The sequence below is a fragment of the Ambystoma mexicanum genome, chromosome 3q, assembly GCF_040938575.1.
Source record: "Ambystoma mexicanum isolate Mex_15411 chromosome 3q, UKY_AmexF1_1, whole genome shotgun sequence".
Lineage (NCBI taxonomy): Eukaryota > Metazoa > Chordata > Amphibia > Caudata > Ambystomatidae > Ambystoma > Ambystoma mexicanum.
In genome coordinates this window covers 1,195,810,358-1,195,825,073 of record NC_090926.1, presented here as the reverse complement: position 1 = coordinate 1,195,825,073, position 14,716 = coordinate 1,195,810,358, and the positions used below count along the sequence as shown (strand labels likewise).

Genomic DNA, 14,716 nt, shown 5'->3' with positions numbered 1-14,716 from the left:
CGGTAGGAAAAATAGGGTAGATACCACTGCCACCAGCCAAATCTTAAAGGAAGGGGAACGAAATAACATTCCATGAGAAACAGACAAAAAGGGATAACTATTAACCCTTTCCAGAAATCTATGTAAGATAGTTTGTACTGGGTCTGTGGATTTTAAAAAGACTAATAAAGTAAATGGCAACTTTACATGTTCTTGGAGACTGTAGTCAGTCCCAGAAAATGGAGTCTGAGTTGGGAAGGTTAAAAAGATAACCCTGTGTCACTACACTAACGGCACTGTGTGACACACAGTAAAGAAATGATAAATCCTAGAAATCCAGCAAAGCTGCTGAGGGACTCAGTAGGTAAGGGAAATTAGCCATTTTGGAGAATTCTCCCTAACAGGCTCAAATGGATTAGACTCCATATATTATAGTGCAGCAGTTGTCACACTATAGTTAAGGTGAGTGGTGAGTCCATAGTGAATCCAAAAAATGAATTGCTAATAAATTTTGACTCGTACGACGAATTTGGCTGACATTTTGCAGACAATTTTGTATGCACGAGCCCCCCTCACAACCTCACCACCCTGGAAATCTTGGGAAAGCTTCATTAAAAAATAACAAAATTACTAAGAAAACAAAACAAAGCTCTTTCCCCCTAGTTCCCATTAATTTTCTCATAGATAAAAAAGTAAATTTTTGCTGGACTGCACAGCGAAGCCCATTGGGACAGAATTGGACCAGGTCCAAAACAAGTTTGGCACGAAGCGTTGACTCGCGATGGTCTGGGGTTATTACATCAAGTACTTTTTAAAATATTTGATGCAGAAGGGGGTGACCCCTTCTCCCCAAATTATAGAGATGTCTCCCATGGTGCTTTGCAACAGAGAGATTTGGAGGCATTTCAGAAATGAAAAAGCAGCCATTTTCTTCCAAAATTCTTTTGTTAATAACCTTTGACTTGCTGGATGGATTTGAATGAATATTTCAAAACAGTTTGTCAAGTCCCTGCCCCAACTGCACATTTAGGTAACAAATGGTCTTCTGCCACGCCCGCCTCGAGTCTGCAGCTCCTAGAAAAAGGGAGGAACAGAAGGATAAGAGGTTAGAATAATAGCAAAACCTTCGATCCTTACCTGAATTCCGGATCCACCGCGCCTTCGAGCTGGAAGAAAGAAGCATTTTACGCGCGCCGTCTCGCCTGCTGCAGCGCCGCACTGAACTCACCGGCCTTCGCAGCAGCCTCACGATCCACTGCATCCTTCTGCACGTTCCCGCCGCACTCTGGCACCTAGGGGGAACACAAGAACAACAAAGGTGAGCCAAGGGAATAAACAGAGGCAAAAGTAACTACCCCCATAGACTTTCCTGATTACCGCCGGGGGTACTATTCCTCTTCACGGGTCGGCGCCGTCTCCATTGCATCCTCGCCATACCCCGGCCCCTAAGGGGAACAAAAGGACAACAAGGTGAGACAAAGGGACAAACAAGGGGAACTCTTCTCACCACAAATAGACTTACCTAATTTTACCGCCGGAGGCATTATTCCCAGAAGTTCATATTTTCTCTCCACACCTGAATAAGGGAGCAAGCCACAGGTTACATTCTGGCCTTATTTTATTGAACTGTGTAGGATAAGCCAAATCTTTACCTGGACTTCGTCAGCTACCACGAGGAACTCTTTGCTGGGGTCAAGCTGCAAACTGCAAGGAATCGGACAAGAGTGAAAGTCAGACATGTGAACTCTTACGAACTACATACTTTTCGGAGTCAATATTATTCTGGAACTCACCAATTCCTTCAAGCCAGTGAAGCAACTGGTTATCAACGCGCCCCTGCGCTCAATGCAGGATGGAGAGCTCATCTTTTCAAACTATCAGGTGAGACTATAAGAGGGGACATCAAAGGTGATCTGTGGGGAGAACAGTGGGGGTGGGGGGATTTACGCTCAACCCCACGGGAGGTTAATTCCCTTTCACCATTTACAGAAGAATATTCCTACGGGCCAAGCAAACGAAGCTAGGTGGGCCAGTTCAGTCAATCATCTCGGCCCTACGCGTCACACTGGTGGAGACCACAGCGGTCCAGTTCAGATTGACGCCTCTGTGGGAGCCAGGTGAGCGTAACACAGACCTCATTCATCCGGACCAAACGGGTTTAATTCCCCGGCGCAACACCTCGGACAACATCAGGCGCACCTTAAACATCATTGAGACAGCCAATAGAACTGGAGAAGAGTTAGTGGTGGCCTAGCTCGACGCGCACAAGGTGTTCGACATGCTGTACTGGGGCTATATGAGGGAGACACTGTGTCACTATGGAATCGGCCCGAAATTTTTGAAATGGACGATGGCTAACTATCAGCACCCCACCACAACCCTGAGAATCAACGGCACCAGATCCCCAAGAATTGAAATCACTAGAGGCACACGCCAAGGCTGCCCCTTGTCGCCTCTTGTGTTCGCCATGTCAATGGAGCCGTGCGCCTTCAGAATGCGGCAGAACCTGGCAATCCTGGTCCTCAAATTCAAGGACGAGACCTCCAAAGCGGCCCTATATGCCGACGATGTACTGCTAAAACGTATGCAACCAAGCACATCCCTCACAGCGCTATGGGAGGAGCTAAGCAGCTTCAAGTCAGCATCAGGGTTCTCAATCAAAAGTCCACAGCACTGGCCATCAACATTCCAAGAGCAACGTTGGACTCTATAGCGGGCTGCCTCCCAATCCCATGGGCCAGATCCCACCTAAATTACCTAGGCGTTGTAAAGAATATTTAATCCAGCACTACAGCCAAGTCAATGCCTGGTCAGGGATGCTGAATGAAAAACCCTTATTGATATATCTTGATGTCCAGGTTCATACTCTGGATGACAACCCTCATATAAAACCCCTCTCTCAGAATCCCCCTGACCCCACTGAGCCAAGAAGTAGTTCTGTTTTGCAAGTTTAGAAGGTTTATTTGAGAAGTAAAGCAATATATATCTATCACACTTTTATAGGAATTAATAATTAATATCACACTTAAAAATATGAGCAGTAGTGAACAATGAATAATGTTCTAATAGTAAACTGATTTGGTTACTCAGGAATAGTATAACAGATAAGGTAGCAAACTTAGGAATAGGAACTGAAGAACAAGGTGGTAACGAATGCTTTATGTAAGCTCAGATGGGTGCAAGATTCAATGGAAATGCAGTACAGAAAATACTCAATATGGTTTCAACAAAACAATGTAACCCCTTTTCTCTGGCAATCCACTCCCCCCCTTTATGCAATGTAAGGAAATGGGAGGAAAAGCACACAGTTCAGGTATACAATCACAATGTAATTCCCCCCCAGCACGCTTAAAGAAAACAGATAGGAGTTTTGAAAACAAAACACAGGCCCAAATGCTTTAATATGGTATGCAATGAAGTGAAAAATATGCTAAAATGCTTTTAATTCCCTCTAGAGGTTCAGGGTGAGTGAAATATACTTGGGATGAGTTCAGGCTCACTTTAGCAAGGATCTAGGATGGTTCTTAAGAGGCAAACAAATTTTTAGCAAGGAAACTAAGGAAGCTTCTGTTTTCATACGTGGAGAAATTTGCAAATCGCGGCAAAATTCGCGAGTGCGTTTTTCGCGATTACAGAGGAACTACAAGGACTAGCACTATCATTTTGGGGTCCTAGGACAGCCTAGGATCTCAGCTTCCAGATGAAAGTTACTGCAAGTCTCTACAAACAGTCACGGAGATATGAGCGATATGGTAAAGGTCGTTTTTCAGATTTGAAATTTTAAAGTTCAAAAAGACAAGTGACAGCTAGCAACTAGAAAATGACAGGTGACAGTTAGAAGGCAGTTCTACTTAGATTAAAATAGATTGAATTATATTATCTTAACTAAGAGATTGGTTCTGCACAGTCTTGCTGGGTACTCACAATATATTTAGAAATAGATGAGCCTCGCCACGGATCTGGTCAGGTTTTAGACTGGACTCTGGTCTGGTCTCGGCACTTCACAGTGATCTGGGTCAGCTCTCTGGTTCTGCTAACAGCGGTCTGGTCTGGGTCTCTCTGCTCTGCCTCTGGTTCTGGATATTGATAGATTTGAAGTCTGGATCTCTGGATGTGGATAGATTGAAGTCTCTATGTTGGCTCTCTGAAGGTTGATGGAGGTAAAGTATGGATTTTCCCGGCAGAGCGTCCCGCAGCAAATGGATTTGAAGGTCACTATCTGTCCTGACTGTCTGCTTTTATGTGTTTTGAAAATGGGTGTGTGTGCAGCATCACTAGGCTCTACCCCTCTCCACTTGTCATTGGCCACTTCATCCTCTTCCCCTTGATTGGGGGAATGAAATGAAGTGCCATCATGATGAGGTCTGTTTATGGTACAGAGAACCCACCCCTGTCAACTTTACAAACAATCTATATTTGCTCAAAAAGACATATTTGCACAGGTACACATTTGTTTAAAATTACATGCACCCCTCACATATCACAGGAGGTATACCCTGTACAAATCTGCTCTTCCTGGGAGCTTGCATTCAGAAATGGTGACATTTGCACTTTTTAACTGATTTCGCAATATCGGACATTACCCCAAATTTATACACATGTGCGCAAGGAGTATGGACATTACTTGATGAAGTGGCAGATTTTTAACATGCATACATTTTAAGTAATACCCTCTTAACTGCTAACTTGCCCCCAGATCATGCCACCGGTTCTAAAAACCTCTTAAAATGTGGGCAGAAAAATCACAAGAATTATGGTATCATTTAAATAATTTTCACAAGTCCGTACTATGAGTTATTCATCTTGTTAGAGTTATGTTCTGGCCCCAAAAGGGGTGTGGTTTCCCCCCAGCACAAGGTTGAATTTCTGGTTTTTCCAGTTCTGCCAAGCCAGCTTGCTCTCACAGGCAGTGCTCCTCCCCTTTCCTTCAGGAGGAAGCCACTTTTTACGGCCCCCGTAATAAAACATTTGCCTGAGTCAGGACAGGGTTTTGTTCAATTTCCTGCAGAGCCCAGGTAATTCAATCAGAGAAGTGTCATATCCCTTTTGGTGGGAGCAGCAAAAGGGCAGCTAGGCCTGGGAACACAGCTGTTGTGCAAGTCTCATCTCCTGTCGGGGGTAGCTGGTGGGCAGAATTCAGTTCCTTAAGCCAGGTTTCAGATAAAATGTCACTGTTTGTTCCCCAGTTTAAGTCAAGACAATTTTTACATATGCAGCTAGAATGCTGATTTTAAGTTTAAAACTATGACATTTAAACAATTGAAACCTGTGTGACACTCAAAAGTAGGTCACTCATTTCTTTTAAACATTTAGATTTTTAGTGTCTTTCAGTCCAAATTTACTTAAACTGCTGAAATCCACAGCTCAGCCAGTCTTGTTATAAACCTTCAAGTCACTTCAGAATATAACTTTACATTGTATCCACCTCTCAGTAAGTCTTTCTTTGGCCTGCTCTGGGTTCATCTATTCAGTTTTACACAAAGTCTGGTGGTTTTAAAATGCCGGCTTTCTGATAGTGGTGAGTACTGGTACTGCAACCATTTTTGGGATTTAAGAAAATGAATTCCCCACAATTCTAGGTTGCTTTTGGCAATCAGCATTGCCATTCCCAATGGTTTCAGACTACTGTGTGGGTAGTCCAATGGTGGTTTTAGGCAGTGCCCTTCTGTGCCCATAACATTGGCAAAAATGAGCGGCAGCCTATTCTTCATGCATTTCCCTGTGCATTTTCTGGGAAGCTCTGGCCATCATGATGTTTTCCATGTCAGTACTGCACAGTTTTGAGGTAGGGCTCGGATGTATGGGTAAAAACATCCCACAGCGTCCGTCTATCAAAGCTAGCAGAACGCACCTACAAACTAAACCTCCCGCCCCTACTGAAGGACCTGCAGTCAGATATGGCCCGCTGGCAAGATCAGGAAATATCCTGGCTAGGAAGAATCACGGCACTCAAGATGAACTTGTTCCCTAGACTGCTCTACCGCTGCCAAGCCCTCCCGGTAGCAATACTCAAACAAGCACAACGGAAACTGCAAGCAAATATGCTAAAATTTGTTTGGGGGGGGGCAAGAAGCCTCGAGTAGCCAGGAAAGTCTTACTTAGGAGCCCCGGGTCCGGAAGTCTGGGAGTCCCTGAGGTCGAAAGGTACTGCCTAGCTGCCCAGCTCTCAGCGGCATTCATGTGTCAACCTGGCATCAAGAAGCCCCGCTGGCTAAAGCTGGAGGGGAACCAGAGCCAATACCCACTGGGATCCCTCCCACACATCACATGGCCCAAAAATCCTCCAAACGCCGGGCCCCTCTCGACCACCAGGAACACGGTAAGCAGCTGGAAACAGGCGGCAAGGAGGTGGAACTGCCGGAGCATGGTGGGTCCACTCTCTCCGATCTGGGAGAACCCAGACTTCACCCCAGGCCAAGGGCAAAACGTCTTTTCTAAGTGGAAGGCGGGCAGCCTGCAGCGCGTAGCAGACTTCTACGAAGGAGACTCTCTACTCACATTCAAGGATTGTAAGAGGAAATTCCAGGTTCCGGAAACCGAGAGGTTTCACTACACCCAGCACCGACATTGGTTGTCACATGACTCAATGAGAATACATGGGCGCAGAGTGTCAGGGTCCGGCTTGACTGAATTCCACAGGAGCTGATGCTGGCCCCACAGACCCTCACCAGGAGTTCACCTCTCAACCCTTAAGTATAAGCTGAGCTGAAAACCCCAAGAAAGGGAAAGGGGAATTTGGAGAAAATAATAACGGAGACACTGCAGCCCTGCAACCTTCTGGTAGGCTCTGGTATCTGTGGTAAACAAATACACCTGGTTACTTATACGATAATATAAAATTATTTTCTAAAATTATTCTAAACAAACTCTAAACTCTTTACCTCTTAAACCTCAGTAAAAGACTTAGAGGCTAATAATCTGTGTGGAATATCTTGTAAATAATATCTTGTTTAGTGCATATAGTTCAAGCCACTCAAGTCTCTTTAGAATCCTAAAGTGATGGCCTTTGCAAACATCTTACAGACTTAGATATTCTTCTTGCTTTCAATGTAGTTTTTAATGCTTTTATAAAATGCAGTCTTTCTCTGAAGTATTGAATTCCATTTGCATAAATTACATTAAATAGATACTCTTTAACTTTCTGGAGTGCTGCTTTCCTTCTGCGTGTGAATTGTTTCCTTATTTACACATAAAACGTATAGTTTAAAATACACACGCGATTCTTAACCAAACACGCACGTGTGAAAAAATACGTAAACGCGATAAAAATAACACGCGCTAGTTAAAATGGACTTGCGCTTTATCGCTACCGAACACGCGGAGAAACGAAACGTAATTCACGTAAAATAGTTCACGCGTTAAAAACAACTCGCGCTTAATCAAAATGGACTCGCGCTCTATCGCAACCCAACACGCGCTTTCCCATGAAACGTCTTTCACGTTAAAAATGTACACGCGCTAAAATTCACTCGCGCAATTCATTTGGGCACGCGCTCTATCGCTCTGAATACCCGCGCGCTTCCAAAAACACGTAAAAAACGACAAGCAAGCTCGCACACACATTAAACAGTCTTGAAGTACATTACACGCAGTTAATTAACTTTAAACTTCTACGCACAATCTTCAAGCTTGTTTCCTTATAATAACTTTAACTGTAAATGTCTCTTTTCTCAAATAATTTTGAAACTTGTTAACTCTTTAAGTTTTCTTATAAAAGAAAATGAAAGTTCACTGTGAAAATCTTAAAATCTTTAAAAGAACGATCCCACCTGATGTCTTCTTGTTCATACTGGATCAGCTAACGATATTCTTACTTCTTTGGTAGATTTTCTGAGCTCTGAAAGGGCCTTACTTAAGGAGCTTAACTAATGTACAACCAGCCACTGAATTTCTAGGGATGAAAGGCAGTTTAGAATCTTGCTCACCTCCCAAGAATCAAACCCATTGTCCTTTCCACCAATCAGGCAAACCAAACATATCATTGTTCCTTTAACCAATCAGATTAAGTTTCTTTCTCTCCATCTTGACTTGGGCAAGCACAATGTTAATTCTATGTACAAACTCTTCCTGTTACTAACCCAGCCAGCTCTGAAAGCACAACTAACCCAGCCAGCTCTGAAAGCACAATGTTAATCCTGTTACTCTTCCTGTTACTAACCCAGCCAGTCCTGACACAGAGAACTGTCAGCACTGGAGCTCACGCTAACGACAACCCCACCCAAGGGGAAGCTCTCTACCCTGTACAGGCTGCTGGACAGGGCAGACCCTGACTCTAAGGAGCCCTACATGACACAGTGGGAGAGAGACCTAGGCCGAGAACTAGACAGGACCAGCTGGGAGCGCAGCTGGAGAAGAACCCACAAGACCTCTAAATGTGTAACAAACAAAGAGGGAGCCATTAAGGTCTGTTACAGGTGGTACAGGACACCAGAAATCCTTTACAAATGCAACCCTGCTATCCCTCCACACTGTTGGAGGGGCTGCATGGATACAGGAACGTTGTTCCACCTCCTCTGGGAATGCTCGAAGGCAGAGAAGTTCTGGAGGAAGGTCCTGGAGCAAATCCGACAGATCACAGGCCTATCAATACCGTGGGACCCCGGGATTGTCCTACTGGGAGACACAGGAGAAGAAGTGCAGTTCCCGATGACCGGCAACCTGGCGGACCTCTGCACACACCTACTGACCGCAGCCAAGATTTCAATCGTCAAGCTGTGGAAACCTCAGGAAGGCCCAGCAATCTCTGTGTGGTCGGTCAAATGCTGGGACATCGCCGCAGCAGAGAAAATTACCGCCATCCGCCTGGGCAACCAAAGCAAGTTCCACAGCACCTGGGGCCCATTCCTGGACTTTGTGGAAAGATTCCCGGGTGTGGCCAGACAACTTCCAGCGCTCCACTGGCTGACTAAAATGAACTAACATCCTAGCGGCCACCTGGACGGGCGCTCATGGCTGCCTACCCTATCGCAACCACAGCACCCATACCCTGTAACTTCGATCAGAGACTGACGTGATCCCTACCCCGGACCACTCCAGAACTCACTCCCCATTCTTTTCTCCCCCCTCGTTTTGTCTTTTTGTTCTTTTTACCTCAGTGGAGGCATGTTTTCTTTTCTTGTTTACTATGTTTCACTCAAAAGCATGTGCAATTTTTGAACAGTCATAGCGTGAGAATCTCTAGACAGATTTGGACTAAATAAGAAGCTACTTGGGCACAAAGCGTGGACTTAAATTTATTGACTGGTTCGGGGTAAAACCATAACATAGTTTTTAAAATATTTGACAGAGAAGGGTGTGCCCCCTGCTCCTTAAAATCTTTATATCGGCCCTGGTGCTTTTTACAGCAGAGAGGCTGAGCGTGGCTAATAACATTTGACTTGTTGGATGGATCTGGATGACATTTTCCAAAGAAAAAGTTTGTCAAGAGCCCCACTAACCTGGGAACAATGCGCTAACAAATTAAAAGGTTATTAAGAAAACTAAAAATGCATTTTGTTTTCAGCCTGCTCACATTCATTTTCCCATAGAGAAACCCTCACATCAGGGCACTGTCACCCCCTCCTCACCATCTAGAGATGTGCGTCCGCAGCCCCAACCCCATCTTGACACAGGCTGCAACAGCACCACTAATGTAGAGGAGGAGGACACTGGCTTCCACTCGCCTTGCTTCAACCCCACCCCTCCCCACAGCCCACCACCTGTGCCACAACATAACATGACAGCCATTTCAGCAAAGCTGGATGCCATTGAGCAGCACCAGGCCTCAATGGAAACACTGGCAGCCCAGCAGGTGGAACACATTCAGCCCACAAGGGACTGCTTGCAGGGATTGTGCCGCAGTGTGTCCCGTTCCCTCTGCCAGACCACCGCTGCCGTCATCACGGTTGGGCAGAGGATGAGGGAACATACAGGGAACATGTCGGCCTTCGGAGAGTCCCTCAACTCTTGTAACCATTGACTCCGAGTCTAGAGCTCTGAGCCCTCCAACTCTGTCACCACTACAGAGGGCTTACTGCCCAACACCCCAAGGAGCCGCTCCCAGCACAATCTGACACTTAAGGTGCTGGAGCAGGTGGACAGGGGCGAGAGGCATTGCAAGTGAAAGTCACTATAGACATTTTGTTTCCTGCCACAAGGGAGGTGAGTGGGAGTGTGTTTTGGGGATGGTGTTTTGGGGAGGGGAGGTGGGTGTGGAAGGTGTGTTGGCGATGGTGTTATGGGGCAGGGAGGTCAGTGGGGAAGGTGTGTTGGGGTTAGTGTTTTGGGGAGGGGGCGGTGGGTGGAAAGGGTGTGTTGAGGATGGTGTTTTGTGGATGGGGAGATGGGTGGGGGTGAGTTGGGGATGGTGTTTGGGGAGATGGTTAGAGAGGGTGTGTTGGGGATGGTGTTTTGGGGTAGGTGAGGTGGGCGGGAGGTTTGTGCCGGGGTTGGCTGTGTTTTGTGGAGGGGTAGGTGGGTGGGATGGTGTGTGCTGGGATTGGTGTTTTGGGGAGAGGGAGGTGGGTAGGAGTGTGTGTTTATGATGGTGTTTTAGGGAGGGGGAGGCTCGTGGGGAAGGTGTGTTGGGGATGGTGTTTTGGGGAGGGGAGATGGGTGTGGGAGGTGTGTTTGGGATGGTGTTTTGGGGAGGGTCAGTGGGCAGGGAGGGTGTGTTGGGGTTGGGGTTTTGGGGAGGGGGAGGTGGGTGGAAAGAGTGTGTTGGGGATGGTGTTTGTGGATGGGGAAATGGGTGGGGAGGGTGAGTTGGGGATGGTGTTTGGGAAGGGGCAGTGGGCAGGGAAGGTGTGTTGGGGAGGATGTTTTAGGGAGGGCAGGTGGGTGGAGAAGGTGTGTTTGGGATGGTTTTTTGGGGAGGGGAAGGTGGGTGGGAGGGTGTGTTGGGGATGGTGTTTGGGATGGTGTTTTGGGGAGGGGTAGGTGGGTGGGTAGGGTGTTTTCACATTTGTTAATTACATACGAATTCACTTGAAGCAATTCTATGACATTCCTTATTGTGTGTATGTGTTTAATTCATAACATGAGTATATACAGAGGTGTGTAGCATGTGGATATAAATGTGCTCAAAAGCATGTGCTTGTCGACCAGCCGTCCATCTCTGACCTCTTCCCACTGGTATTCAGTCAATATATCTAAAACATTACAGAGTGGTACATTTCAGAGTGGACCATAACACTGAAAACACAGCAAACAATTAAATAAATAAATAGTAATGGGGTAAATGCACCTATGCATGACTATGTATATAGTCATGTTATGAATTAAACAGATGCACACAATGAAGGCACCGGAAACAAGCTTTCAACAGGCCAAGGGTCCGCTCGATACACAGTGCACAGCTCGGTGGGATGTGTGCCTCGTTGTAGGCCACCTTGTGTGGCGTCTGTGGATTCCGCATGGGTGTCACCAGACATGTTAGCTGGAGGTTGCTAGACACATTGTGCATGCATTTTACAAGTATTGCTGCACAACATGATTTATCAACATGTGGAGTCATTCACTATTGGGGAACATTTGCTTTGTTGTACAACACTGTGCACACAGCTCATGGCCAGCACTCCTCACTTTCAGGGTTTGTTATTTGGATGGCAGAATTCCATGGTGCCTGTGTTGGGCCTGTGCGTTGCTCCAATGCAGGTGTCCCGATGGGTGATTAGTTGTACTTCTGCAGGTTTGTGTTGTCTGCATCTATTCCATAATGGCTTCACACATATGGTTCCCTGAGTACATGGCATAACATCTGCCAGTGCTGCATTCTTTTGGTGCGGTGATGAACTGTGTCGTTCTGTGATAGGGATGTATGATGTTGCATTGTGGTACCTGTAGTCATGTGTGTGTGTGTGTGAGTGTGTGTGTGTGCTGCTAGCCTGTTGAGTCATTATGCATTGACAGCTTGATACTGCATTGTCAATCATGTTCAAGCCCTGTGGATTGTGGGCTGTCATGTGCGGGATGAGAGGGCAGGTCCTGGATGCACAGGGTCTTGACAGGGCATGCATTGTTCAGTTGTGCTAATGCCCCTCCCCTTCACATGGAATTTCACTGGTGCTGTGGGATCAGTTTGTGTGATGGCACTTGTACTCACCCAATATCCATGTTCGTTGCCCTCAATGCCTCTCTGTGTATCTAGGCAGTGTGTTGTTGGGCATGACCACTGCATCGTTGGCATAGTGGGTGGAGGCAGGGAAGTGGGCACATCAGTGTCTAATGATGAGGTCAGGATGGCAGGTCAACTGGACAGTTAAGAAGTGATACCGCTTCCTGTTGCTGTATACCTCTTCATATGACTAGGCGGACACCAACGCCATATGGGTGCAGTCCAGATCAGCAATCACATTGGGCATGTGGACTGCTGCATAAAAATGTGCTTTCATTGGAATTCTCCTGTGCCAGGGTGGTGGGCAGGGAGATGTGGCGGGAGACAAGGTCAGGAGAGCTTCCAGCACCTGCACAAGCACATTGGAAAATGTGCGCTGGAATTGCCATGCAGCATGCTCACGGTGTGCTGGAAGGTGCCAGTTGTCAAGAAATGCAGGACCAACACCAGCTTCAGCACCAGGGCTAAGTCTGTACTAATGTTGATCCTGCTCTTTATGTCATCCTGGATCAGGGTGATCAGCTCAGCAATGGTCTCCTTGTTCATTCGGCAAGAAGATCTCCCAGATTCTTGCCTTGTCTGAGTCTCAACTGCGGTACATTGCTTAAAGTAGATCTAAGTTTTGGGACCCTGGGAAGTAAATACCAATGCTTTTTTATGATTTTACTGATATCATTGGTCTGGAACCCATCAGTGGTAATTAATCTGGGATATGTCCGGTTGGCCTTGCATTCGGGTTTAAGTCATTCCGATCTGAACTTCTTATCAGTTTTCAAGAGATCTTTCTGCAGAACCTGTTTGGAATACTCTCTTTGAACAAAGTGGGCACACATGTCAGTACAAGTCGCAACAAAATCATTTTCTTCACAATAATTCTCCTCGCACTTTAAAATTCAGTATAGAATGTTATGATTATTGTGACAAATAATAAGTGACTAATGATTGTCTTAACCTTTTAAGCTTTATATGTGTGAAGAACCTGCTCACGTGCAGAGATGTTCTGTGCTTATGATTAATAACAAAGACCCCTTTAAGCAATTGTGAGTTATGCATCACATAAGGGTGGAAAGAGGCACTTGAACACAAGGCATATCTCACCGAGACTTGAAAAGGCATTCCTGGTTTGAAGTAGCCCGGTGTTTGGATGAACTGAATTTTGAATGGGGAGTCGACAATTCTGATGCCGTATTTTTCAGCTTGAACCTCGTCACCGCCTGAAAAAAAAGAAACACATATTTATTTTATGAAATCCTTTTGGATCCTTCATCCTCATTCAAAAGGATTCCATCTGTTCATCGTACAACCTTTTAATCTCCTCATAGAAAAAAGTGTGTTCTTTCTTTCAATAGTTTCTATATATTGGTTCTCTGCACAACCTTAAATATAGCACGTGTGGGCTCTATGTAGACATCATATCCAGTCTTCTATGCATGGATAAAAGTGCATTACAAGTGCCATGTGAGGTGCAGACAATCAAAAGGAAGGTATATAACAAAAGAAAACACAACATGGAGGCTAAGAATGGCTCAATAGGTTTATAGACCTTTCTAGGTAGGTCTCTACAGTGTTAAAGTTCTTCAGATATGAAGCACCTTACTTAAATTAGATGACTTCAAACTCAAATGGTATTTAATATGAATTATCAGTAGCTCAAAATATGTATCTCCTTTTGCAGGTGTTCGGCTCAGAGCCCACGCCCTCCTTTGATCTCTAACTCCCTAACTTTTGCTTCTCTGATCTGATCTGATTTTACCTCCGATTACTGATTTTCCATGACCATCTCTTCCCCATCCTTCTTCTTCGTCCTTTCTGCAAGACCTATCACATGATATTAACACTCAGTAAGGGTGCAAAGTGCATGCAGGGGGAAGGAACGGGCGTGTTGTTGGGTCCCCTGGATGCAATGGTCAACATTCACAAAGCGGACTGTGAACGTGATGTAGATATCAAGGCTAAATCACTTTACTCTTCACTTTTACTCTCCGCATTTGTGTGAAATGAAATGCCTCTAAATTACGCTTTGCCGGCAGCATTCTATAATGGATTCCAGTGGAATCCACCTGCTTTTTACCAGTTGTAAAAGTGAGGCTTATTCCACTGCTTTCCATTGGTTTTACGTCTGCATGAATATCTCATGCAGGTGTAAAACCGTGTGCTCTTCCAAGATGAAAGAGGGAAGCAAAGCAAAGAGGCGATGCAAACTCCACATTGCTGGTCTACTACGCCTTGCAACAACAGAACATTGGAGCAGATTGTTAAATGGAGGGGTGAAAGCAATACGCCTCGCTTTTACGCCTCCATTTAATAACGAAAATGACCCCATAGCAAGCTTATTGTATATGAGCCCATAATTCGGCGGTGGGGATCTGTTACTTGTAGCCTTACACATAGGCCTGTCCTTGCTGCTACATTTTAATCATTTCCACAGGGGCGTGCTAAAGGTGGCGGCAAAAGGTGGTTTACAAGCATGTACACAGGCTATTGCCCTCCCCTTTTGCACTCCGCCATGCAAATTGAGTAAACGCTGCCTACATGTCTGCATGGCAGGCAGCGTTTACAATGGATGTGCCTGTTTTTTGGCTCACTCCATAAGGATCCCCAGCATTTGCGTCAGAATGAAAATGCATGCTGGCAGAAATGCTG

The 14,716-nt window shown here is 45.6% G+C and overlaps 1 protein-coding gene across 2 annotated transcripts in view; it reads right to left on the bottom strand.

Annotated features, from left to right (window-relative positions):
* The window catches only part of LOC138447740 (complement C3-like), a 2,843,165-nt gene that overhangs the window by 2,449,355 nt on the left and 379,094 nt on the right, over positions 1–14,716 (bottom strand). For both annotated transcript variants that reach the window (XM_069604045.1, XM_069604046.1), the window contains exon 10: positions 13,172–13,287. In XM_069604045.1, the coding sequence (XP_069460146.1) occupies positions 13,172–13,287 (116 nt within the window). The remainder of the gene's footprint in view (positions 1–13,171; positions 13,288–14,716) is intronic.